General features: G+C 37.4%; 1 protein-coding gene across 1 annotated transcript; it reads right to left on the bottom strand.

Moving 5' to 3' along the window:
• Positions 1 to 18,443: 18,443 nt before the first annotated feature.
• LOC149148073 (protein DMR6-LIKE OXYGENASE 2-like) lies at positions 18,444 to 19,845 on the bottom strand. Its single transcript, XM_089442062.1, has 4 exons — positions 19,720 to 19,845; positions 19,319 to 19,467; positions 18,802 to 19,051; positions 18,444 to 18,719 (listed from the first exon to the last, which is right to left on the bottom strand). Exons 1-4 carry the CDS (start codon positions 19,843 to 19,845, stop codon positions 18,444 to 18,446), a joined length of 801 nt encoding a protein of 266 aa, XP_089298188.1.
• Positions 19,846 to 26,858: the final 7,013 nt, after the last annotated feature.

Below are 26,858 nucleotides of genomic sequence, written 5' to 3'. Positions count from 1 at the left end.
CAATAGGCCTACCTCTTGGTACGCTTATCCCATTTGATGATGTCCTTGCTTGCTTGCTCCAGCTATCTCTCGCTTCCTTCTTCAAGCACCTGAAACAAGTAAACAACAACAAACAACAACTGTGATAATAGACAAATTGTAATTCAACCTACTTAACAAGTCAAGAAACATTAAGCCATGAATATATAATATTACAAATCATGTAGGAAATCAATCGATAGTTGCATATATTAATATCCAAGAGAAATTACAACCATCTATCTTGACGTTGCAGTCCTCCTCTGACAAGACTAGGTTCCCACACACTTCTGCTAGAATTCCATGATGGCCCCAATACACAATAGTTTTAAGGCTCTTCCCTTTAGGCTTCACTCCAAACCAAATCACACTTCTCCTTCACACAACTAGATAGCTACAATTATGAATAGCTTGTTGTTTACTCCAAACTAGAATAGCACTAGCACACCAAAATTAACACTATATCACTAACACTAGCTTATGCTTGGAAAAAAGGGAGTTTTATATAGGATGAATGGATGTGATATGGATCCTCTTCTCATGGGAGAAGGTATTATCCCTTGAGTTAGTTCCATCATAATAGGGGAAAAGAGCCCAAACTGACATCTTTGACCCCATCTGGCCAAACCATTTACCAAACTTCCGTTACGAGCTTCTAAAGCTGGAAGCTTTGGCTCCTAATTTAAAAACTTTCCACAATAGGACTGACATGACTAGAACACATCTCAGTTGCTCTGGTCGGCACTAGGGATAGTGCTAATATCTGCACATCGGCATAGGGGAGACAAAGGCCATTAGCGTCGGTCTTGTAAACTAGGCAAAATAGAAGTTTCAGGGGAAATGGTGCAAAAGGGAATTGATCTGCTCATGAATAGGGACACAATGGGATTTTCTTCATGAAGGGAAAGCATGTGGGGTTCATTGTAGAGGACCTCCAGGATCAAGGAATGGAGAGTATAGGAACAGTGACAAAATGTTGTGTAACAGATGCCCCCTAAAGCATGAAGGCCGAACTAGAGTTAGGCATGAAATGCTTTATGAATCAGTGCGAGGAACTGTAGTCTGTTGTCATAAAACCTATAAGAAAGTACATATACATATACATAACTAAGAACTCTATCAAATGATACATGAATCATGGCATGGAAGAAACCATCCAGAGAATTATCATGTAAATGGATCTAGGTATGGATGTAGCCATCTGTCAAAGAGGATCATAATGAAAGTAAGGTATGGTCGCAGCCATTCATCTGAAAGAGACATGCATATCAACATAATCATGTCACATCACTTCACAACCTAGACTTTTGTGATTTGAGCCCAAGGTCTTGCGCTCCAACACGACCCGAGCCAAGTACAAATTCTAACATGTGAATCGATGTGTTGACGTCGAACATGCTAGAAAGTCACTTGATTACCAATCAATGATGTAAATTGTTAACAAGCGTGAGAGAAACCACCAATAATGAAAATGGTCCTCAAGGTACTATCAACACAATCCATGGAATGTGAATAGAGGAACTGAAGTCAAACACCCATGAAATCACTTGATCGAAAGCCAATGATGTGAACTTGTCGTCGAGTGTGAAGAACTTTCCATTAGGGCATGCAAGCTCTAAGGTATTGGAAGGGAGTCTCTTGGTCAACCTCCCAGATAATGAGTTGAAGTCGACAAGAAGCAACCGTGTCGAAGGAGGGCCATAAGGTTTCCCACATCAACGACACAAGATGAAAGGATGCAAAATTATTTTGGATGATACAGAGAATTAGAGGTAAGTGTAACCGCAAAAGGACAATGCTTGAACATATCTACGACACAACTGGAAGTTTGGAAACTTTTGGGTCATTGGGATCGGTGGTCATGATGACATGGCAGAGATCAAATGGAAGGCAAAAATGAATGGCCCAACCCAGGAAGGTCAACGATACAAAGGAGGATATCCTAACCCGACACGAAGAAAAGAGTTTCATGTTCAAGAGTGAGCTGCTAACACAACTGATAGATTTCCAAATTTTCCCCCACCATTCCTCGCAGGTACCTCAATTATTTTTTAATCGCAAGCTTGAAGGGGATAGCATATGCTTGCTCTGTAAGTTCATTCTTCGGACAAATCCAATCTAGTAAGTTTAACAAGCCCTAGGAAGGAGAAGCTCATGTCCATCATGGTGGTGAATCTGTTGTCGTTTAATATTTGAATGAGTTCGAAAAAGGTGTAAAAGAAAACTCTGCATGGTCCCTTTTTGTACATTTTTGTCTCTCAAGCCTGAAAAGGTAGAAAACGATACTTGAGAGAACCGCTTGACCATTTCAGTCAAGGAGTACCTTTTTCATAAATAGTGCATCCCAGCCCGAGAAAGGGGTAAACTTATATTGGGCGCATGACATTTCACATCCGTTAATGAGTTCGAAATGACAAGGGCTCGACCATGTTTTTGCTTTTAAAGGGTCGGAAAAGACCTTGAAAGCGGACCCCCCATTTTATTCTCTTTTACGAGTCAAAAGGTAAAAATACTCGGCAATCTTTTGATATGAGTTTTACAAGTCGAGAAAAGAGCTAAAAGGTGACTCGTCTTGGAGGAACGAGTGGTACAAAGGGTAGCAACTAGTTTCGGCAATGGTGGAACTGCTCAAAACATGTAATGGTGAAGAGGCTGGCTAACAAAACCACTTATCACTGTAGTCCCTCAGGAAAGGAAAAACAACCAAGTGAAAGCATATGATTGGCGAAAGAGATGGTGGCGATGGAATGAAACAACCACGGCTCATATAGCATAAATTAGCTGATAAAAATGGCAATCACGAGATGTAAGTGAGGAATGGGTTCATTTTTACACAAGCTTGAACCATGGAGAACTCTGCTTGGATTTGGTTTCATGTTTACACAAGATTGAAATGAAAAACTATGCTTGGATAAATTTTCATGCCCCCAGCATAATGAATCAATTTGAGGTAAATTACCCCTAAGATTCATTTCAATCAACTAGGTGGCTGGAATGAAGGTTCAGTTTTGAGATCTTGGAAGGACTCAACTGGGATTTTACGAGATCTAAATCAAAGACTTGATTTGGAAAAGGGAGTTGTTTCATTTCTTAATGAGGTTGGCAAAGTAAAAGAACTATCCTCGAGACATATGTTTCATTTTTAAACGAGGCTAACATAAGACCAGGAAATATCCTCATTACCCTTGTTTCATTTTTTAACGAGCTTGACACAAGACAAATAACTATGCTCTGTACATATGTTCATGAACCATACGAGAACATGGCTCCAAAGAGGTCTTTATTAGATGGAAGAACCATGCTCTGGGAGGAATACATTTCATATGGTACCAAAGACACATCAGCTTCCAATTCCCCCAGCACATAATGTACAATACCATCTGTGTGATCACTAGTAGATGCGGAGACGAAATGTGTAGCCACATAATTGACTTGTGGCGGGGAAGGTACTGCTTGCAAACAAGAGCTGATAGGGGATGATGGTTTCAAAGGAGGTGCCTAGTGACTAATGAATGAAAATTGATCAAGAGTAACAATTCTCCCTTCGTGCGGAAAACAAACCACACGGAAAAGCGAAGAAACAAGAGCTCCCATGATATAAACATAGTCGCGTCCAAGGAGAAGATTGAAATCTAAGGGACCTTGGACTAACATCACATCTATATAGATGGTCTTTCCTCCCAAAGTAATATGTAATTTCGGAAGGATCCCCAAGCGTTGGTTGGTTCCTCCGTTAAAAGCCAAGAGATTCTCGGTGACAGGCACAAGATGTGGGGAACCCAAAGCTTGCCAAGTAGTAGAAGACATGATGCTAACATTTGCGCCTTAATCTAATATAGTTCCAGGTACTACCATATTATAGGCTTGTATTGTGATCTGGAAAGGCACATAAGATGGGAGGTGGAACGCAGTCAATGGACTCCAATAAAAATAAACAACAAAACTACTTGGTGGGGTTATCATATGATTTCCCCCATGTTCTACAGGAATAGGATAAGGACTCTCCTAAACAACTGGGATGGTAGGGTCACTCTTCGATTCACGAGAAGCTAAGGAGACAAGAAGAACATGAGTAGTATGATCACCACTCTCTCCCTGAACAGAGTGAGCAACTAGTGGCGAAACCAATTCGACACTCTTTTTGACCAATGGTTGGTCGGGAACGAACACAAGAGAATATTTCTCAAGAAGAGCAGGACGAGAAAGAGATGAATCCAAGTCAATCTCTTTACCAACTAGGAGAGGTTTAGAAGAAAGCCTCTGGGAACCGACAGGAAGTTGGGTTTGAGGAACTACAAGGTTTTCCAACACTTTGGAAGCTTTATGCATAAGAGGAAAAAGGTGAAGAAGATGCTCTCCTTCACATAACCTACAGAGGAATCTAATATTTCCCTTCTTCTTACCATCATTAGCTGAAGACGTAACATCGACATGATCTCCAGAGGTTGACGGGTATGGTCGGTTTAGGTTTTGAGACCATACCTCTAAGACTTTGGGAATGCCAGGATAGTCTCAAAGGAGATCGTCACCCTTACACATCTGGTAAAGGAATCTGACCTTCCGCGGAGGATCAGAAGGTTTGTATACAGGAGGTGCATTTTTAGTACCAGTCGTACAGTTGGCCTCTTGCTTAACTAACTACTTCTTCTTCTTCTTCTTCTTCTTCTTCTTCTTCTTCTTCTTCTTAGCCTCCTAGTTGCTAGATTTGAAACTTTCACCAGGTGAAGTAGAAGAGGAGGGTGAAGAAATAGGGGAAGAAGGCGAGGGGTCAACCTTATAATCATCGTCATGTTATTCAAATGAAGGAGATGTTTGTACAAGAGTTGGGACACTCGGGATCATCGAGGTCGAAAATAACCAGATAGGTAAACCAATGGTTAACCCGGGAAGGGACAACATCGAAATATAAGGAGCACCAACATTTCCAAAAGAGGGAAAAGGACCAGGATTCCCATTTGAGGGGAATCCTTGACTGGTGGACTCTAGAAATGTTGCCATTGGAATCAACTGTAAATAATTACTAAGGAATATAAATTTAACCAAGGATATTTCATGGGAAGTTAATTTTTAGACATTGGAACAAAACTTTGCCTTTTCATGTTTTAAGAGTCAAGAAAAGGGAAAAATATGACTCTAGTCTCTTTTGAAGTTAACGAGCTTGAAAGGACAAATGCTTAATTATCTTTTAAATTTAAATAGTCAAAAAGACCAAAATGATAGCTCTGGATGATCTAGGCAAAAGGGATTACCATGCAACCGTGAACTGCAGAATACTTCCCGACGAACCGAGAAGTATGGGAAAGCAATCTCCCTAAATGTTGTGTTCGGTGAATCACGTTTGCAAGGCGGCCGACTTAGTTTCCTATGGATAAAGGATCGCAGCCTAGAGGGGTCATCCATTATATACTCAACAATACGAGGAGCATGAATCCGTACTAGCGATGTCTAGTGCTGAAGCAAACAACAGTTGCTATGTTTAAAGATGTCAGAACACATCTCTAGCCTAGACCACTAAATGTTAGCATTAAGATTCAATGCTTCCTTAGGTTAATTCAATAAATTTTAACGGTTGATCTTGAATTAGGTTTCAATTACAAGGCCTTACCGCTGTCATCGGAAAACTACTATATGCAGCTATGTGAGAAAAGAGATCTTCATCTTTGATGAAAGCTATCACTAATTGAGATATAGAGAGCACACAACCAATGCAACAATCAAAGAATGAAAGCTTTCACTTATGCATGTCCTAAATGCAATTAATCTTCTATTAAAAACAAAAGAATTTTCATTTCTTTTCTCATGCCTATGCTGATGCAATTCTAGCTTCTTAATGAAACTACTATGCAATATTTTCTCTTAAGTAAACAAGAATGATGTTCCATGCAAAATGAACATTTCACATAAATCACTTTAATGAAAATTTCACAGTTCCAAACAAAGAAGCATCAATCAAATCCAAAGCATGATGAATGAAATTAAAAGTGACTTCTTCCCTGAATCATACAAACCAAACACCCAAATCTTTCAATTGACAAACAAAGAAATGTAATTTATGCTCGGAATGAGAAAAGAGACACTCAAAATAAGAGAGAAAACAAGACTCTTTCATTCATCCAATTGAAAATGAAGCAAACAAAGCATCCTAGTCACTTCTGGGAGGAAGAAGAGAGTCTGAGGGTCAAGACACACTGGCACTGGAATGGGAGAAATTCTGATTTTTTCTTAACTCAGAGACTAGAGCGACTTTTGAGCCAAAAGTAGCACCGATCGGCATCACTGGCATGACTTTCAATCTAAAACCAGTGTTGATGGCCTGATCGGCGCAACTGTGTGGCCAAAAATAATGTTGATCAAGGGATTCAAAGAAAAAATAAAAAGGAACTTCACACAGGGCCAGAAGTAACACATCAGAGGGTGATCTAAACCAAGAAAGTACACAAACCAAGCTAAATAAAGCTCTCTAGTCAGGGAGAAAATGGTCTAAAAGGCTTATAGGGTCGAAATAATGAGAGCAAAACACATTGGACAAGATTGGGGACAAAGCCTATTCTTCACTTACATGCATCGACGCGACTGCCTAACTGACAACAAGCGCCAGAGGCTGGTCGGCACGAATGTTTCTCAGCATATCACACTGATCAGCATGACTATCAATGGATTAAGCGTGCTGATCGAGGGAGCCAAGAAAAAAAATTGAAACAGGGACCAGATTTGTGACTATGAATTTCAAACTCAGGCTAGTAACTAGGAGAAAAGAAACAGAACCAAAGGGGAAAAGTGGAACTAGAAAATTTCTCATGAAATCTAAGACAAACAAAAGGATGGATCCCCAGTGGAGTCTCCAATCTATGGTGAAGTAAAATTATAAGTGCGAACACAAAGGAATTCCTCTAGCCCAATAATGGGCCTAGCCACAACAAGAACATTCTATGGAAGATTTCCTTAGGTTAGAACTAATCAAGAGGGCCTACCTCTTGGTACGCTTATCCCGTTTGATGATGTCCTTGATTTCTCACTCCAGCTATCTCTCACTTCCTTCTTCAAGCACTTGAAACAAGTAAACAACAACAAACAACAACCGTGATAATAAACAAATTGTAATTCAACCTACTTAACAAGTCAAGAAACATTAAGCCATGAATATGTAAGATTACAAATCATGTAGCAAATCAATAGATAGTTGCATATATTAATATCAAAGAGAGATTACAACCATTTGTCTTAAAGTTGCAGTCCTCCTCTGATAAGACTAGGTTCCCACACACTTATGCTAGCATTCCATGATGGCCTCAATCCACAGTAGTTTTAAGGCTCTTCCCTTTTAGGATTCACTCCAAACCAAATCACACTTCCCCCTCACATGACTAGATAGCTACAATTATGAATAGCTTGTTGTTTACTCCAAACCAAAATAGCACTAGCACACCAACATTAACACTATATCACTAACACTAGCTTGTGATTGGAAAAAAGGGAGGTTTATATAGGATGAATGGATGGGAGATGGATCCTCTTCTCATGGGAGAAGGTCTTATCCCTTGAGGTAGTTCCATAATTATAGGGGAAATGAACCCAAACTGACATCTTCGACCCCATCCAGCCAAACCATTTACCAGACTTCCGTTATGAAGCTTCTAGAGCTGGAAGCTTCGGCACCTAATTTAAAATCTTTCCATAAAAGGACCAGCGTGACTGGAACACAACTCAGTCACTTCGGTCGGTGCTGGGGATAGTGCTAGTCTCTACACATTGATGTGGGGGAGACAAAGGCCATTACCATTGGTCTTGTAAACTAGGCAAAACATAAGTTTCAGGGGAAATGGTGCGAAAGGGAACTGATCTGCTCATGAAGAGGGACATAATGGGAGTTTCTTCATGAAGGGAAAGCATGTGGGATTCACTGTAGAGGTCCTCCAAGGTCAAGGAATGGGGAGTACAGGGACAGTTACAAAATGTCGTGTAACACTTGTTTACTTAATAGTGATCTAATCCCTAGAATTTCTCCTGAAATTAAAAGGATTCTTCATCTTAGTGAACAAACAAAGACAGGAGATTGGTATCTATACCAAAACTATACAAAGATTAGAGTGTATGGTTGTGAGCTTCCTCCATATAGGTTGCCAAAGTTTGTACCTATCAAAATTTTTGCACTAGAATACATTAGGCAGATGATAAATATGGATGAGTTGCACTTTGTGTCAGCTGAGAAAAAGTCCCAATTTAAGATCAAAACTTAAGTTGGACCTTTCATCTGTAATGCTAGAACAACAACAAAGGAGGTAGATCTTCTCCTAAAGGAAATGAAATTTAAACTGAGTTTTTCCTGGTCTTATGATCCCTTGGGGATCATTTCCAAGCTAAGGGTAGAACATAAAACTACTCCTTATGCTCATACTCCTAGACCAGAGATTGAGTAGTATATGAATCAGGAGGAGTGGAAAGAGAACACATTACAGGAAGAAGAAGAGAAGAGTTTTACTCCTACAACATCTCATACTCCAATTCCCCAAGAAAAACATGTAAAGAGAGTAAGGGAAACTATTTCCCCTTCAGTTATAGAAATTCAGCAAACAAAGTTTGTGATGTACAAGAAGAAGAAAAAGAATCCTCTTGAGGATTCCTTTCCAAAAGAAAGCATGCAGACTACACTGGTTCTAACATTCCCTCATGTTACTACCTTTCCTCGAATTGAAGAAATTTCCACATGGTCACCAACATCTTCTGCTTCTCAAGAACCATTGTAAACATCCCAAATAGGAGAACTAGTCCATGGTCAGATTGAAACAAGCATTGTTTCTAGGTACAAGGAAATCAAAAGGAAAAATGAAGCATTGAAGGCTACCACTTACGCAAAATTCTGGAAACAAACTTCAGCTTCTCAACATAGATTACTTTTTTCCTTTAATACTGAAAAAGGGCTGATGCAAATGGCATTCCTTGAACCTAAAATCTGATTTCCCAAGACTGTTGAAGCCTATAAGAAATCAATCTTTTCCTTTGATATAAAAGATATTCATCCTATTGATTAGATTGATTTACATAAACAAGATGAAAAAAAGATCTATTCAACTTTAACCAATTCAACCACGAAAAAACCTAAGTTGTAGTTTCATTAAGTAATATTCAGTCTGAGCTAGAGATGGAAAATATTTATTCTCTAGCAAAGGATACTAAGATAAAATATTTGGAGGATCTAGTAATTAAATTGGGATATGATCCCATAAATGTTAAAGTTGTTGAGGAAATGATTAAGAGGAAAATTGCTGACATTCGTGCATTGAGAAAACAATTAAAAATTCCTATTACTGAAGATCCTCATACTAAAGAGATTGGACAACTAGAGAAAGAAAAAGAGGACATGTTCGAAATTATAATTGAACAGAACACACAGATATAAAAGATCGATATAGAATTAGAAACTTTGTTATAGGAGATAGAACAATAAGTAACTCAAGTAACAACTATTCCTTTAGCAGCAATTCCAATTGTAGGTATTTCAATAGCAGGGGCTTCCACTTCAACAACTACTACAACGTAAGAGATATAGTCCATTGATTCAATAATTGATCTAGCTAAGGCCATGGGAGGTCTATCATTAAAGGGACAAGAAATTAGGAAATTGAAATCATAAATTCACAACCTCCAAGAACAGAAAATTAAGATTGACAATGCATATGTGGCAGAAATCGAAAAGAGTCACAGGTTGACTCAAAGAATAGAAACTTCAGAAAATGAATCAGCATTTTCTCAAACACTTGCATAGGCCAAATATATGGAAATACATAAATGAATCCATGACATTTGTGGTGATGAATTAAAATTATGTTTGAACGAGAAGCATTATTAGAAAAATCAAAGGAATTAAGAGAAGAAGTTAAGAAAGAAATGGGTAAAAAACCAGGAGATGCAACAACATTAGTCAAGATTTTGAATTAAAAAAAAAGAAGATGAGATTGAATAATATGACATATATGATAGAATTAAAGCAATTCTGGAGGTTAGAAAGATTCACATCAAAAGGAATTTAATGTTGCAACTTGAAAACAAATGCCACAATTTAGAAGTGAGCATCCAAAACTTTCACATAAAATTTAATGTGCTACATCAAAAGGGACTGTCAAGTTTAAGGGGAATTGGAGATAAGCTGATTATTCTTGAAGAATATCAGCGAAGGTTGTACTCAATATCTAGAGACAAAGCAAAATTTTCCAAGATCAGAGTGACTATTACAGGGAAGGCTTCCATTGAGGGTTTGACTTATGATTTGTTGATTCTGCATGAAATCAAACATCTGTTTGTAGTCAAACCCACTTTTTATAAGTACACTGAAGTCGATGAGACTTACAAAAAGTTAATCAAAGCCATCGTTCCAGATGAGGAAATATGGGATAAAATATGTTTACTCATTGATTAAATTAGCAAACAGGTTTTACAGCAGTAATTTTCAAGCTTTTAGCAACAATAGGCAGGTTTAAAGGAAGAAGTGGACAGATAATCAGACAAAGAAAAACAAAACAACAACTTTTTTGGACTCAATCATCAACAGCCTCAAAGCAGTTTTATTTTCTTGTGTTTCCTCTATATTTAGAAATATTTGTGTTTTCAAAACAATTTTTTTTGTAATTATATCTAGTTTTGAATCCAATCTTAGATGTCATCTTTTTCTATAAGTACTTAGAAATAAGACTTATAAATGGTTGAACCATTTTGAAAGACTGTCGAGAAGACTTGTATCCTTCAAAGTTATTTTTTATTCCTTTCAAAACAAATTGTGTTCCTATAATTCTTTCTTTCTTATTATTTTCACTATGTTTTATCTGCATATGTTTTGAAGTTTATGGGAGCTCTGGGTAAGATAATATTGAGTTTCAATTTGTCTGAAATCCCCCATGAAGTTATAATCTATTACAAATATTAGTTAATTAAACTATCTATTTGATTTAAATCCTCTACATCAATAAATTGTCATCTTCCCTTAAGTTTCTTAACATTTATTGTTTGGTTGTAAAATTATTTTACACGCATCCACTGTATATGATGGTTAGATATTTTTTTGATGTTTAACAAATCATATAGTTTCTAAAGTTTCAGCCTTACACATCTAAATCAAAGCTAAATTATTGTTTTAGAGGTGAAGAATCAACTCTTCTATTTAATCATAAGTAATTAAGAATTTTGCCTATTCAAATAGTTTAGACCTTTGGTCATCCAAAAATAAATAAAAACCAACAAAACATTTTAGATGCTTTGTCATCATTCCTAACCTAGAATTGTCTACAAAGGTACAACAACATGACTACAGAGTTTGTCTTCCAATCACTATGCCAAAGCTAGAACGAGGAAACTATGAAAGCCATAGTTGCATGCACTATTGTGGGTATGTTATCTTTGATCCTTTTGAAACTATTGATGAAGGACCCTTGTGTCTTATTTGTAATATGTTAGTCTCAATTTCAAGTTGATTTTTGTGTACTTTAAATGGTTTTTTATTATGTCATATTGCTTAGCATACCGCGGGTTCAAAATTTTCCTTCCAACCTCTAGACTCCATATTTAAGTGGTGGATTAGGCAAGGGGTGATTCGTTTCTTCTACATATTACTTGCTTTGAAGGAAAATGTGAATGTGATTTCTTTTATGGGTGTGAAAATACTCCTCATAGTGCTAGACATTTCTTTAGAGAAGCTCTTGGGACATGATGGTTTTCCATGATTTAGGGTGAGGCTTCATCTCCTTGGCCTTAGATTAGGAGCGAGTCGATTTTACTTGGCCCCTTGATCATTTGGCACTATCAAATGGATCTACTAAAATCATCATCTCGAATATGGTAATATGAGTGGTCTCCAGTTTGAGGGAGAGTCCATCGTTTGGGAGTTTGGTTTTGTATGGGTCAATTTGTACTTGATTGTCTTACAAACTATAATCGCATGTTAGCCCCTGGGAGGGGGAAAACATGTCACTTCATGTTCTAGGGCTTCTGATATCTTTTGTTTATGATTTTCCTCGGTCATTTTTTTTTAAATAAAGGGGCCTAGTGGCCAACTAAATATGCTTGGAGAAATAGTATGCTACAGGTGAAACCCAATGCTATTGAGCATGAATTTAATGTTGCTTACTCTTGTCATCCAGAGTTAGCAAGTTTTCTGCAGTATAGGAAGGGCACTATAAAACATCATAGACATATTATAATTTTTGTGTCAGGGAGAAGGATGTCTAAACCTCAGAGTCGTGATAGGAACAGAAGTTGGTTAAATCTTACAAAAGATAAGGGTGACTGACACCAGAATATGGCAAGACAAAGCTCGTGTTGTCGTTGTGGCATAAGCAATGATAGTGAGGCCTGGGTCTAAGATCAAGCTACCAAGCCCAAGGAAAAGAAATAGAGAGTAGGTATTATGCCACCACATGAGTGGAATCTTTGAATCATAGACAAATATTGGAAGAGTTGGCCTCTAGAGAGAGGAGATCTCTATACAACACAAAGCTGGTAGATAAATTTGGAGATTTAGTAATTGAATCTGGCCACACTAGAGGCAGGCATATGATGTACATTCAAATCTTTCTTTTTACTATAAAATTAAATCCCTGATGGCGAGAATCTTGACAAAGAGGCAGACGCATCAGCACAACATCCTTGTCAACATGGCATATGTAAAGAGGGAACAACATAATATGATATCTCACATGCCACAACTAGACAACATGTTGGCTATAATAGAGAGCCACATTCCCTATATCGCACCCTCAACTCCTTCAGGCTCAAGTGCCAAGGATCCGACACTAGTTGACTCTTTCGATTAGTATTTTTTGTATTTACATGTCTAAATCTATAATCTATATAAGGTTGAATTCCATATGTTAGACTCCTGATGATATTTTCACTTTTGTGGCTTTGAAATTTTTGAGGACTCGTAAATTTTGGACTTGATACTAAGTGAAAAGATGGTCAACAAACCCAATTTCCCAATGGTCAGGTTGAGAGAATATATAGGTAATGGGATGATCATGTAATAATTTTAATATTAATGAAAGGAACCACCAAGTAGTTGACATATATAAACTACTTGGTGGTTCCTTTCATTAATCTTAAGATTATTAATTGATAACTTTTTATGGGATATTGATTTTATTTTGTTTCCAATTTAGATATTAGAAATGTTAAAAAATTATATTTATTTGAATATTTAAATTTATTTTAAATATATTCTTAATTTTAAAGTTTAGAAAATAATCTTAAATGGAACAAATTGAACATGGTTATAAATGGAACAAATTGTGGCATCATTTAAGGTAATTTTGTAAGTCTCATTTAAGATAATTTTGTAATTTTAGAGCTCAGAATATGTGAGAATATGTTGGTCTATGCCCATTGTGCTAATAAGCTTCACTACCATTATTGGCTCACTTAGTTGAAGCAACCAACTTTCTCGGGATATGAATCAACTAGAGCTTAAGTTTTTTTTTGTTCTAGCATTTCTGGATTACTCACATCAAAATATTTATGGTCGACATTTCGAGTCAACAAGTGTGGCTTGTGCTTAGCACAAAGATTAAATTGGTAATTTTAAGTAATATAGCTTATTTATTTCACTTGAGGGTTGAACTAGATGTAAAATATTTTTAACTTTAAATATAATTGATTTAATTGATGAGGATGAGGTAAAATATCTTTCTTGAAATTGAGGAGATCATAAATTCGACTTTCTTATCCCTTTAGAGCTAGAAGCCAAATAACCCAATTTCTTTTAGATAGGGATTTAAGTTTTGTAATTGTATTTAGATGCTCAACAATTAGAGTTATTATAAACATTCAAATATAATTTATTGTAAAATATAAACTTGGTTTTATTATGCTTTTAGATTTTAGAATGAGTTTTGAAATACAAATCTCTTTGACCACATGCAGAAGGACATCAATATCATATAAATTCAACTAAACAAACTAAAACAACATGCAACAAATACATATATACAAAAGAGAAACTAAATTTCTACACCATGGCTCTTGTTATTATTATTAATTTAAAAAAATATATATGAGTTAAACATAAATACATTTAGAAAAACATGTTCCCACTTTACCATCTAAATTCTTATCATGGGCTAATACCATGGCTTACTAATAGCACATGCCCAAAAAACCATAACCCATGTTCACATGGCACATGCTCATATGATTTGTTTAATTAAGCAATTCAATTATAAGAGAAAAAAGGGCACAACTGCTTTTAAGATAAATATATCAACCTTTGATTTGTGACTACATGGAAAATTCTAAAATATTAAGTGGAGGTTAAATCCCTACCACCCGCCTCATAATTAATGATTAAATTGAAATTTTGAAATCCCTGTTCCAAAATAGACATGCGAGTAATACTTGATAATTAAATTAAAATTCTAAAATCCTTATTAAAAGAGAATTCTCTGAATCACAAAATTGTCATGTAAAAGTACATAGAAGGACTCTATCATATAGCAATGGAGAAGGCCCATTGTTGGTTAGGAATATCTATGACAACTAGGCATATGAAAGTCCCTATGTGATCTTACAACTCACCATAACTAGCTCATAAGGAATTATTGAAGAGTTGGAAAAGACCAACTCTAACAACACTATCCTCCTCCCCCCTCCCCTTCAGTGAAACATAGAGAGTAACTAAAGAAGAAAGAAAATAAAGAATGGGTCCCGAAAACAAGGCTTGCTTAGGTACCCATGTACAACCTCTCATAAGAGGAGAAAGAGAGAAAAAATCGTAGGAACTACCCCCAAAAGAGAGAAAGATGTTAGTGCTAAAAAAGGCATGGAGCTAAAACTGTAGATCTCATAAAAATCCCTTGAATGACAAGAATAGATGTCAACTTTAATCAAGAAGTATGAAATGTTGAAATACCAAAACTTTGGAGATGAAAGCCATGAAACCTCAATGAGGTCAGTCAATCTTTGATGTAGGAATGGTGCAGAGGCACAAAGGTGGAAAACACTATTAACTTCCCCAAAAAATATTCAGATAAAATAGGCGCTGATAGAGAACTAGGACAAAGGCTTGAAACAAAATCAAAACCATCAACCAACAAACAAACAACAAGGCCTATAAATATAGCAAACTCAACTCAAATGTCATACAACAACATTCCTAAAGTTATTTGAACATTGTCACCATCACACTATTCAAACAAAAAAATGCCAACAGTCAACAAAGCAATGACAACAATATTTGTCACCATCTAACTGCACCCATAAAACACAATTGTGGAAGGAGCAAGAATCACTACTCTTCGTTGTCAACAAATTCCCCATACTAAAACACAACTAAGGGAACAATGGAAATCAACAACGAATAAGAGGACATCAATATGGCTACATAATTGATATAATACAATGATATGAATTATGCAAAAATTGGTTCAAATGATGCCATGACCATCCATCGATCCACCCACAAACAATCTTGATGGTTAGCACTAGTCCATGACTCATTCTCTCACATATCTTCTGTAACAATTTGGATGCAGGACTACTATGTGATCAGGAATATTGATGCTTGGATAATTTCCTCTAATAAGGATGTGGAGATGGTTCAATTTTTGCTTTTGTGGCCATAAAGTTGAGTGCAAAAACGCTATCGTTTGGAATGACATTTGGAGTCATGTCATCAATCTATTTATCCCAATCAGTAGGAGCATTTTATTTCATTATGTTAGTCTGAATTTCTTTAACAAAAAATGACACCTCTCTAGTCTCAACAGAGCTCGATGTAGATGATGAGGAAGCACAGGATCGTATCCAAGACCAGCTCTTGATGCGTGCACTCTAGCGTTAATAGGAACAACGACGCCTTGTCCATTCTTCCCAAGTCCTCTAGTATATCCCATTTTGCTCAGCAATTGAGACCCAATACCAGTGGTATGTTTTTCAAAATTGGGTGCTACAAAAGCATGTGATGAGTCATGATCATCAACATCAAGTTTCTGACAATCAACACCATCGAATGTGGAAGAAGGTGAGCATGGAAACTCAACACCAACTCTCTCGATCTCAACATTTTGAAGATGACTAACTTCCAATTCAAGCTACTCCTTAGACTCTTGCAATTTTTGAATAACCTCATTCTTCTCAATCAATTGTTGAGACAATGTATCGTAATCTTGTTCCAAAAATTGATATTGTTCCAACATTGATTCTTTTAAACAACTAATCTCCATAACTCATAGCTCTTCAAGCATGCAAAATTTCTTCTTCAAATTTTTAGTTTTTGAGTTAGAGAAAGAATCAACTTCCTTCTCCAAGTCATCGAGGAGGTCAATCTTCTAGTGAAATTACTCTTCAAGCATCTAAAAATATGTGCCCATAGTTGATTCCAAATATTGAACCTTCTTGAATTTTGGAGTTATTGAAGTTTGCAATCTATTCTTAAAAGTTGCATTCTCTTCTCACAATAAAATTACTATAAAACCTCATTAATAAGCTTTTCATAATCACCCACCATCGACAAATCACGAATAATCACCAATCACGAACCATCAACCGATCAAATACATCAACGAAATAAACATATGAACATTCCTCAATGAGCATTATTTACACAATCTCTTAATATTTTAAAAAAAAATGTCCCTAAAAAATAATATATTTTCTAATATTTTAATCTTAAAATCTTTCAAAAAAATAAAAAATAAAGCCCTTACTCTAATCTTTCTTTTTCAGAAAAAAAAAATTAAAAATAAAGTTACGGAAGTGTTGCCTCAATTGAATAACGGTAAAAAAAAAAAAAATTTCACCCCAAAAAAATTCCGCCCAATTTTTTTTGAATTCGTGCCACAAACGTTGCAAGGGCTCAACAAATTATAAAAACTACAACAATATTTGTGACCCTGTCGAACACTGGCAAAAGCGGCTAGGAATTTAAAGGCTGCCCGGCTTCCTTTCTGGCCGAACTTGGAGAAACCCTCAATTTTCGAACAAAAGATAGGGAGCCTGAGAATACAACCTCGAGAGTACCCAACCCTCCTTGGCATTTTCAGAGAAAAAATGGAGCCAGTACAAGAATGTAAATCAGACGAATCCTTAAGGATCATGCTTGCCCTGATTTAAATGATCTAAATTAGAAATACATCTGTGATTAGATCCGCTGAGCATAAAAAAAATGATTACATTCATTCACAACTAAAAATAACATAAAAAAATCGATTACATTCATTCACAACTAAACATAACATGGAATTTCTATTAAATTTAAATTGGAAATAAAAAAAATTGGAAACCTCAAAAAACATAAACAGCTTTCAGATCTTAAAAACTATGAAACTCCAAAATCTCACTATGTTGCCATATAAGAGTATTATATTTAGCAGTTGTCTATAACGCGACTTTTTGAAAGCTTTTTTGGCGGGTTTTTCCGGTCGAAATCCGGCAGGAATTTATTGGAATCGCAAGTTTGATAGCTAGTTTCTGCACAATGAAAGCGTCCAAGGGGTTTTCCAGGGTGCTGAATCCAAATATGCAGTTAAAAAACCATTTTAACTGCAACAAATCAAGATTTAACCTGAATTTCTTCCGCCGGATTCCGTCACCGGAATCTCCAAAAAGTCGCATTATAGACAACTCCTTATATTTATGATACCATATAAGAGTATTATATTACTCACAAAATTGTTATCTAAAATTATATAAAATATTTTTATTATATAGCAATAGAAGACGCTGACACTTTAGCATAACTATGATGACACTCATTAATAATTACCATAATTTAGTATATGTTAATGACTATGTGAACTTACAACTCATTATAGTTAATTTATAGGGAAATGAAGCGTTGGAAAAGACTAACTCTAACTCCTATTCCAAATTAGACATGTCTAATTATTGATAATTAAATTAAGATTCTAGAAGTACCATTGCAAAATAGACACCCCACCTATCAGCATAACATAGTTATAAAGAACTTATATAAACTCATTTGAATTCTACATCTATTAAGTTTCTAGAAAGATCTGATCTTAAAAGTTTGTAGATTGATCAAATTTTTTGAAGTACAAACTGTTTCTCAAATTTTATACTTGAAAAAATGTTTTGTATCTTGAGGAATTGATTCCTTATAACCTTGAATTGATTCCTCTCAACTTTTAGTAAATCTAGAATTCAGTTAAATCTACCATTAATAAATCCTTAATTAAGATAAACTTAACTCTATTTTTGAAATTTAATCTTAAAGTTGAATGGATAAAAAAACACAAATCCATTACAAACCAACTGATTTATATCTTATCATATTTATCCATACGTTTTGATAAAAGTTCAAATATTTTTAATTTTTTTTAAACATGACGCCTTCCTCCCATATTGAGTGCAGTGTGGAATTCCAGTGGCCATTCAAGTGGATAGAGACAATGTTCATCATGGTTTCCCTAAATCAGTCTCCAATGTCAAAATAAAAAATCATTCACCAGTTTAGGATATTCGATTTTGAAATGGTCCAAGGAATTCTTGCCCTTTAATTCTTGGCCCCAGAAAACTCCCCTGAATTCTCCAAACTCATATCCTCTGTACAGAGCCGGATGTCGTTCATCAACCATGGATGTTGGAGGAAAAATGAAGGCATCCCGCGAAGGGTTACAAAAAGTAACAACTGGTAGACGTCTAGTGGACGCGTTCATTATTACTCCATTCTCAGCACTCCGGAATCTCCCATTACTCACTACCTGACAAAGCATTGCCATTAATAATTCCATGCTCAAGCTTTTGAACGAATGAAATTATATTAGATCCGCTTTTAGTAATTACTTTCAGTTGATCTCCCAAATTGAGGAAGAAGGCGTTAGCTATGGGTTCTACAGAAACCCATTTTCCATTTTTGAGTACTTGCAAGCCATTAACATCACCTTGCATTAGAACAGTGATGCCACTTGCGTCTGAATGGCCTGATAAACCAAGGGTGAGATCTGGGTTTGGGCACATAGGATAGTAATTGACAGCCATGCCTTGGTGGTGCTTTCCAAAAATTCTATTTAAGTAATCAGCGGTGAGACGTGAGCTTCAGAAATGGAAGCCAGCGGTCTTAGAATCAGTGCTCTCACTTCTGTAGCATATTTACTTGCAATCTCTGTAACAAAGGCATAGGCAAAATAAATTATCTGTTTTTATTGAGCTAACCCCTTATCTGTTATTTCAAGAGTTCTATGAAAATTTGTAATTGATTACCTGCAAGCTGCGGGCTTCTCAGGCCAAGAGCCTATCACTTCCTCCAGAGGATGACATGGGTGGGTCAGATATTCCCTCCAGCTGTAGAATTTTTCTGTACCAACATTGAAGCTCGTAGAAAGCCGAACCCTCTGATTTGGGTCCTCTGAGTAGAGGCATGCTCGGTCTTCCACGGGCATTTCGAAGAATTTCTTTGGCGATTCCCATCATGTTTTTCATAACTGTCTCTGGCACGCCATGGTTTACTATCTGGTACCAACAATATATATCAGAACATTATACGCAAACCATAATAGGATCAAATATTATGCATCTCTGATAAAAAAAAAAACCCAAATCATAACAAATTACAGAGGTGATTACAGATATATCGTCCTAGACAGTTGGGGTTCATCTCAAGGTTAGATTATAATATAAGATTTGTTGGGATGATAAACCAGAAAATGAAAAGTATGAGCAGAAGGGGATTGTTGATAAAGTGAGATTGAAGGGGTTATGTACCTGGAAAAAACCATCCTCCTCACAGGCACGTCGGATTTCTTCGACTACGGTGCTTCTTTTTGGACCATCGAGGTCTTTGAGGGCCACCACCTGAATTGTTTCAGAGTAACAAGAGACTTCAGACATCTGTGGGCGTTCATTGAGAGGCAAGATATATTTATTCTAAACTTGAGTTTTGTTTATTCCATTGGACAGGAGCTTTTCAATGTTGGAGTCACCATTTGCTGTTACACCAAAAGCAATTTGAGTAAGTTTTCTCTGAGTGGGATTTATTTTGGTTGAAGAGAAGGAATGCTATCTGAGTGGGATTTATTTTTGTTGAAGAGAAGAAATGCTATCAAAAATTAGAAGTTGGTTGCAGCAAAGGAAGAACTTTGAGTGAGATTTATGGTTGTTGAGGAGAGCTAATGCTACCAAAACTTAGAGGTTGGTTGCAGCAAGGGAATGTAGCTTCTGAACGCGCTGACAGTTTTGTTGTCTTAATTCACATATAATACAATTTTTTTTAATAATATTTTGAAATTGGGCAGGATGTTGATAATTATGTTGTTTTAATTTATTATCGTGTTGTTTTTATTTACATATAATATAATTTTGTAAGCATGGTATAAAGTATTTAGTTTTGTTTTTGACTAGGTATTAGTTTGTTTTTTTATCAAAAAATTATGGCTTTTATCTCTAGTTTAATATTAGGAATTCAAATTTTGTTATTGTTTATCATTATTTAAATTTATTTATTTGTTGATGATTGGTTGAAGTCTTATTTTGGGTTTTTTTAGTAACTTCCATTTGTATTAGCTACTAATTTTATGTTTTTAATTTTATTTCCTTTTTATTGAACTTTTTGATTTTTTTTTCTATTTCTTTTTTCATGAATTACAATTTTTTCATTTAAAATGACTTATTATTATATTACAAATATATTTTAATAGATTTAATTATAAACAATTATATATACTAATAAAAATAAAAAACACACACATATGTATGTTAATATAAACAATATTAGTTAATCATATTTCTTAAATTTGGGTGTTTTCAACAATATCATATTTTATTAGTTCTTTTATTTTCGGCATGAAATCTTTGCCTTTGTTATTTTTTTGTCTCATTAAGCTATATTTAAGCAAGCTATATTTAAGCTAAGCTGTAGGAACTAACTACTATGTAACCCTTGTTCTAATAATACATTTTTATTTCTATTTATTTATTCTTATCTTCACAATTTTTAAAAATTAATTTTTTATTTATATTATATATACTTAAATTATATAAATTTATATATTTATAAAAAGTTAGACGTTTAATATTTTAATAAAAGATAAAAGTTAATTTTTTTTTATTTTTTTTTTGTGTAAGTCAGATGTTTATATTATATCACAAAATATAGTACAAAAAATCCGCAGAAGCAGATCGAAAGCAGGGATGTACAATAGACCATAACTTATCACCTGCTCAGAGAATTCAGAAAAAAGAGACTGCAAAATGCACACCGCGCAGGGTGGCCCGAGCTAAACTTGTGCCTAAAAACGATACTGCCGAGACATTACAGTTCATGACATTAACATAGATAGACTGAGGCCGAAACATAGATAAAGACGAAGGAAACATCAGAAGTGACTACCCTAGATAAACTTGCCCATCTGACTGATGGTGTCCAGACCCATCTCCCGCATATGTTTGTCCATTCTTGCTTGCAGGGCTTCAATTGGTTCGTTCTCCTGCACCTCAGTTGTGGCCGGCTGCGGAGTAATGGGCGCTGGGTTTACAGTATCCCTCAGGAGCCTGATGAGCAGAGTAAGCTTTCTGTTGACTGTCTGAACAGCCTCATGCACAGTGGTGATTCGGCCATTCAGCGAACTGTTGTAGTCGATTATCTTTGCCATTTGAGCCTCCGTGAGGTTCACCTCAGTCACAATTTTCTGCTTTTCCTTCTCGATCGATTCCAGAGCTTTGGCGATGAGATTCTTGGTTCGCCAACTCTCTGCTTTTGTTCTAACAAACTGAGTTGCCCTTTTCGAGGGGGTGCCCAGATCCTTCATCCAATCTACCTCCTCTGCAATCTCCTCCTCTGTGCGCCCCTCTTCCTCCTGCTTAGCCTTGGCTTCCAGTTCAGCAACTTTTCGTTTGTTCTTAGTTGCCGTTCGGGTTTCATAGGCTCTCTTCGCCTCTTGAAAGTCCCGATTTGCAGCAGCACAACGGCAATCTCCCGCTTCCATATCTAACTCTCTGTGCTCCTCCCAGCTAATACAATTGCCGTTCACGGATGCGTGCTCGACCCTATGATGAGAAACTGTGGAGAAAATAGGGTGTCTGCCCTCAGATTTATAGTGTTTTCGTTTGTGAGCCCTCCTGAGGTTTGTCTTAATCCCGCTAGAAGTGTGAGTACTGTTGCAATAAATTTGATTGAGGTTCGCACAAGCAAGGCCGCTGCAGGTCGAATTGGAATGAAAGTGGCTGCGCATCATCCAATTGAGATTATGCCAAGTGTCCTGTACGTTTGATCTGTTGCTATGGTTAATAGTGGTGTTTGAAAAACCCTGTTTGCCTGCATGCTTGGTCTTCCTGTGCATTGCCTCGAGCCAACCCGCCTCTTTAGAGATCACCATAAATGTTATTGATGCCTCCCCATACGGATCCCTTCCATGTGTCTTAATTCTGATACTGCTGATGCTATAAGCTCTGTGGTTCGATCTGTAATGATCACTCGTTTGGCTGGCCTGCCGCCGCCAGGAATTCCACCGCCAGAGATGTCCTGTCATTCCGTTGCCTTGGTTATTATTGCTGCTTTTACCGGTATCATCAAACTTCCGGTAACATAACCCGACCCCTTCACCTGCTAGGTTGGATCGGCTTGGATTAAATCCTTCTCTGCCAGTTGTGCACATGTCACCTTGAGGATTGGGCAGTTAACCTCCTGCCAACAGCTGTCCAAAATTTTGTTTGGGTTGTCAGCACCATGGTTTGCCAAAAAATCTGCCAACCCATTCGCCTTTCTTCTTACTGTTTGGAAAACCAAGCCTCTCCTTTCTGCTATCAGCTCCGCTATACTCTCCGTGGCTTTGGCCAACCTCCAATGTTTGGTGGCTTTACTGGTTCTTATGCCTGCTTGTAAGCGTTTGGCCATCGTGATGGCCAAGGAAGAATCCCCCTCAACTATGACATTCCCTTGTCGAATTGTTCTTAGAATTTTCAATCCTTGCTCAAGTGCCGCAAACTCTGCTTCATTGTTGGTGCTTTCTCCAAGCGCCCTGCAGTAGATATGAACAATGTCGCCAGCCTGATTGCGAATTGCGCCTTCGATACCTATTGTTCCTGGGTTGCCCCTCGATGCCCCGTCGAAATTCAATTTTAGGCCTCCCTCTGGCGGGCATTGCCATCTGAGGATTTGCGGTGAAGGTTGTGACCTGTTTCCCCGAGTCGATTGATTGCTGGAGGCCTCCAATTGAAAACTCTTCAATATGCGTAAGTCCTGGTCTGAAGGTTTTTCATTCGGTTCTTCTTTACATTTTGTCTGTATGAGCTGTTTGATGTTAATTGTTATTGATTCTTTTGCACATTCTATGTTTCTTACTTCCTCCTGAAATATCCTTCGATTCCGCTCTTTCCATATTGTCCATAAGATAAAGCCTGGGGCGCACTTCCATATACTTTCAACTCTTCGAATTCTAGAAAAGTTTCTCCTCCAGTTGATGATGGTTCCCTGAATGGAGTCTCTGTCCCGATCAGAAGCTCCAAGAACTTCTTCCATCCAGTGCCAGAGCTGGGAAGCCCACTCACAGGAATTAAAAAGATGATTCATTGTTTCCGCCTCCTCCATGCACATAGGACACCTAGAAGGTCCCCTGAACCCTTTTTTCAATAAGTTTTCCCAAGTTAGAGTTTTCTTCTGCATAAGAAGCCATAGAAAAGTTCTAACCTTCGGCCATTGTAGACTGTCCCAAACTTTATCGTTCCAGGGCACTGTATCAGGCTGCTCTTCCCTCTCTATGATACTCCTGGCTTCTTTCAGGGAGAAATCACCGTTGCCTTTCGGCCCCCATCTGAGCTTATCATTTTCAGCTGCAATTCAGATTTTTCTTTTGAGGATTTGTTGATTTAAAGCTTGAATGGTTTCCTGAATGTCTTCGTTGTAGGTAGAGTTGAAAACTATCCATTCCCGCCAATCTGGGTCTTCACTGGTTGAGTTCCAGTATTGATTGACTCTGAATTTGCCCTCATTTTGATTGTTTTGCTTCACGGGTAGAAGTTGAGGGGTGTCCAGTTTCGGGGACTGCTGCCAGGCGTCCTCCCAGAAGAGTGCTTGAGTTCCATTTCGTATCTCCCAGAAGCTGTAGTCCTGAACAATACTTCTATTTTTCTTGGCATGGTTCCATATTGGCGATCTGTTTGGAGCGTCCTGCATTCTTATAAGTTCTAGATTGGTGCTATTCGACATATACTTTTCCTTCCAGTGAATGGCCCATGGTAGGCTTGTGTCAGAGACCCATTTCCACCATATTTTGGCCCCGCAGATTCTGTTTACCACTGAGGGATCAACCAAGTTAAGACCGCCCCTATCCTTAGGTTTACACAGTTTCTGCCAAGCAACCAAAGACCATTTTTTCTTTTCACTGTTTCCACTCCATAAAAAGGAGCGCTGGATGATTCTCATTTGATTTAAGATTCCTTTAGGAGCACGAAGAATTGATAGCATGTACTGAGGGATAGCCTGCAAGACCACTTTTGTTAGTATTAATCTACCTGCGAAATTCAGAGCCCTGTTAGTCCAATGTTTGCACTTCCTTTCCATGCTGGCTAGGACTTTCTCCCAATGAGCCTTTTGCCAAGGTCTGAGAGGTAGAGGGGCACCAAGATATATTGAAGGTAAGGAGCCAATTTTGAACCCCAGAAGCCTAGACAGATGAGATTGAATAGCCTGGTGCGTGTTGAAGAAGAAAATGGTGGATTTGGAAAAATTAATCTCCATTCCCGAAGCTTTGCTAAAAAGATTGAGAATGTCTCTGAAAGCTAAAGCTTCTTTTACTGTTGGAGTACCATGTAACATGGTATCATCCACAAACTGTTGATGAGTTGTAGCTGGAATGGATCTGATAGGTTGCAGACCTCTAATTTGACCCTCTGCTTTTTTCTTGGCAATTAATTTGCTAAGGCCTTCCATTAGGATGACAAACAAGAATGGGGACAGGGGATCCCCCTGTCTGATGCCTCTAGAAGGGTTGAAGGGAGCAGAAGGGGCGCCATTCACAAGGATGGAGTATCTAGGAGATTTTATGAGGGCTAAAACCCATTTGATCCATTGTCTGCTGAAACCAAAAGCTTCTAAAACCGCTTCCAGGTAAGACCAACTTACCTTGTCATAAGCTTTGGAAAGGTCTAACTGCATGAGCATTCCGGCTTCTTTCCATGAGTGAAGTGAGTGAATCATCTCCTGTGCAAGCAAAATATTGTCTAGAATTTGCCTACCTTCCACGTAGCCAGACTGCTCTTGTGAGATGATGCCAGGGAGAATTGCTTTCAGCCTATTGGCTATGACCTTAGAAATGATCTTGTAGATGACATTGCAAAGGGCTATGGGTCTGAATTTTTCTGGTGTATTAGCTTCCTCCACTTTGGGTATAAGGGAAATGAAAGTTGAGTTTAGAGATTTTAGGATCGTTTTGGATCGTCTTGAGTCTTCCACGATTTCCCAAATGTCTTGCTTTACAATGTTCCAGCAGGCTTTATAGAAGTTGATGGTAAATCCATCCGGTCCAGGAGCTTTGTCGCTTGGCATACTTCTAACTGCCTCCTCTACTTCTTCCATGGTGATTGTTCTTCTTAGGGCCCAGTTCTGATCCTCTGTGATGGTTTTAGGTATGACATTGGTAATTTCTTTGATGGCTTCCTCTCTGTTGATCCCTGGTTCTTGCACTATGAAGCTGAAGTGATCCGATAGGGAGGCTGATATCTCGTTATGATTTCTAAGGATTTCTCCCTCACTGTTTTTTAGTTCTAGGATTTTGTTGGCACTTCTGTAGTCCATGGCTGATCTGTGGAAGAACTTAGTATTTTGCTCCCCTTCCTTTAACCAGAGGATTCTTGATTTCTGCTTCCATAATGATTCTTCCTGCTTGCATCTATTGTGCCATTGTTGAGTAGGCTCTTTTTCTTGTTCACGGGTTTCTTCATTTCTGTAGCCTGCCGCACCATCCTTGTGAATTTGTTCCAGCTTGTTTTCGATGATAGCTTTCTCCTAAAAGATATTTCCGAATACTGTTTTATTCCAGTCCTTTAATCTCATTTTGATGTTTTTTAGTTTCTTTTGAAGATTGAACATTTTGGATCCTTCTTCAACTAGAGGTTCTGACCACCATTTTTCCACCACTGTGAGGAAGTTGGGGTGTTCTATCCAGAACTTTTCAAACCTGAAGGGTTTGTTCCTAGGGGCACCCTGAAGCTCAACAGCTAGTGAGATCGGCCAGTGGTCCGACCCTCCACTTGGGAGGATGTTCGACTCAACTACCGTTCCATCTAAAATTAAGCTTTCCGAGACTAAGAAACGATCCAGTCTTGAAGATATTAGCCTTTCACCCCCCCTTCTGTTGTTCCATGTAAATTTGCCACTCTTAGGGTATACATCTACCATTCTTGCATTATCAATGAAACTTATGAAAGCCTCCGCATCCTTGTTTAGTTTTCTGAGGCCTCCTTTTTTCTCCAGGAAGGAGGTGATCATGTTGAAATCTCCCCCCAATATGTATTTAGCACCAGGGTGCCTTTCTATAAATTTGGATAAAGACTCTAGGAAATTAATCTTGTCTTCTAATTTCTGAGGACTATAGACATTGATACATAGGAAAGATATAGAGTTACCTGTAGGTTGCACTTCCAGTGCTAAGTAGTTTTTGCTTGCTTCTGCTGATAGAATCTGGTATCTTCTTGTGTCCCAGAAAGTAGCTAAGCCTCATTCTCGCCCTTGGCTTTCGATCTCTAGGACTTCAAAATTTCTTCCCAACTTAACTTGCAGCCGATCTATGATGACTCTATTACATTTGGTTTCTTGAAGAAACACCATATCTGGGTTGTATTTTTGCATTTGTCGCTTCATAATCCTCTGTTTGGCCTGGCTGTTGATCCCCCTTGCGTTCCATGATACC

The sequence above is a fragment of the Pinus tabuliformis genome, chromosome 9 (genome assembly GCF_031772625.1).
Source record: "Pinus tabuliformis cultivar Carrire ecotype Pingquan chromosome 9, CPIR1, whole genome shotgun sequence".
Taxonomy (NCBI): Eukaryota; Viridiplantae; Streptophyta; class Pinopsida; order Pinales; family Pinaceae; genus Pinus; species Pinus tabuliformis.
Note: the sequence above shows the minus strand (reverse complement) of the source record. Positions and strands in the feature narration are given on the sequence as shown.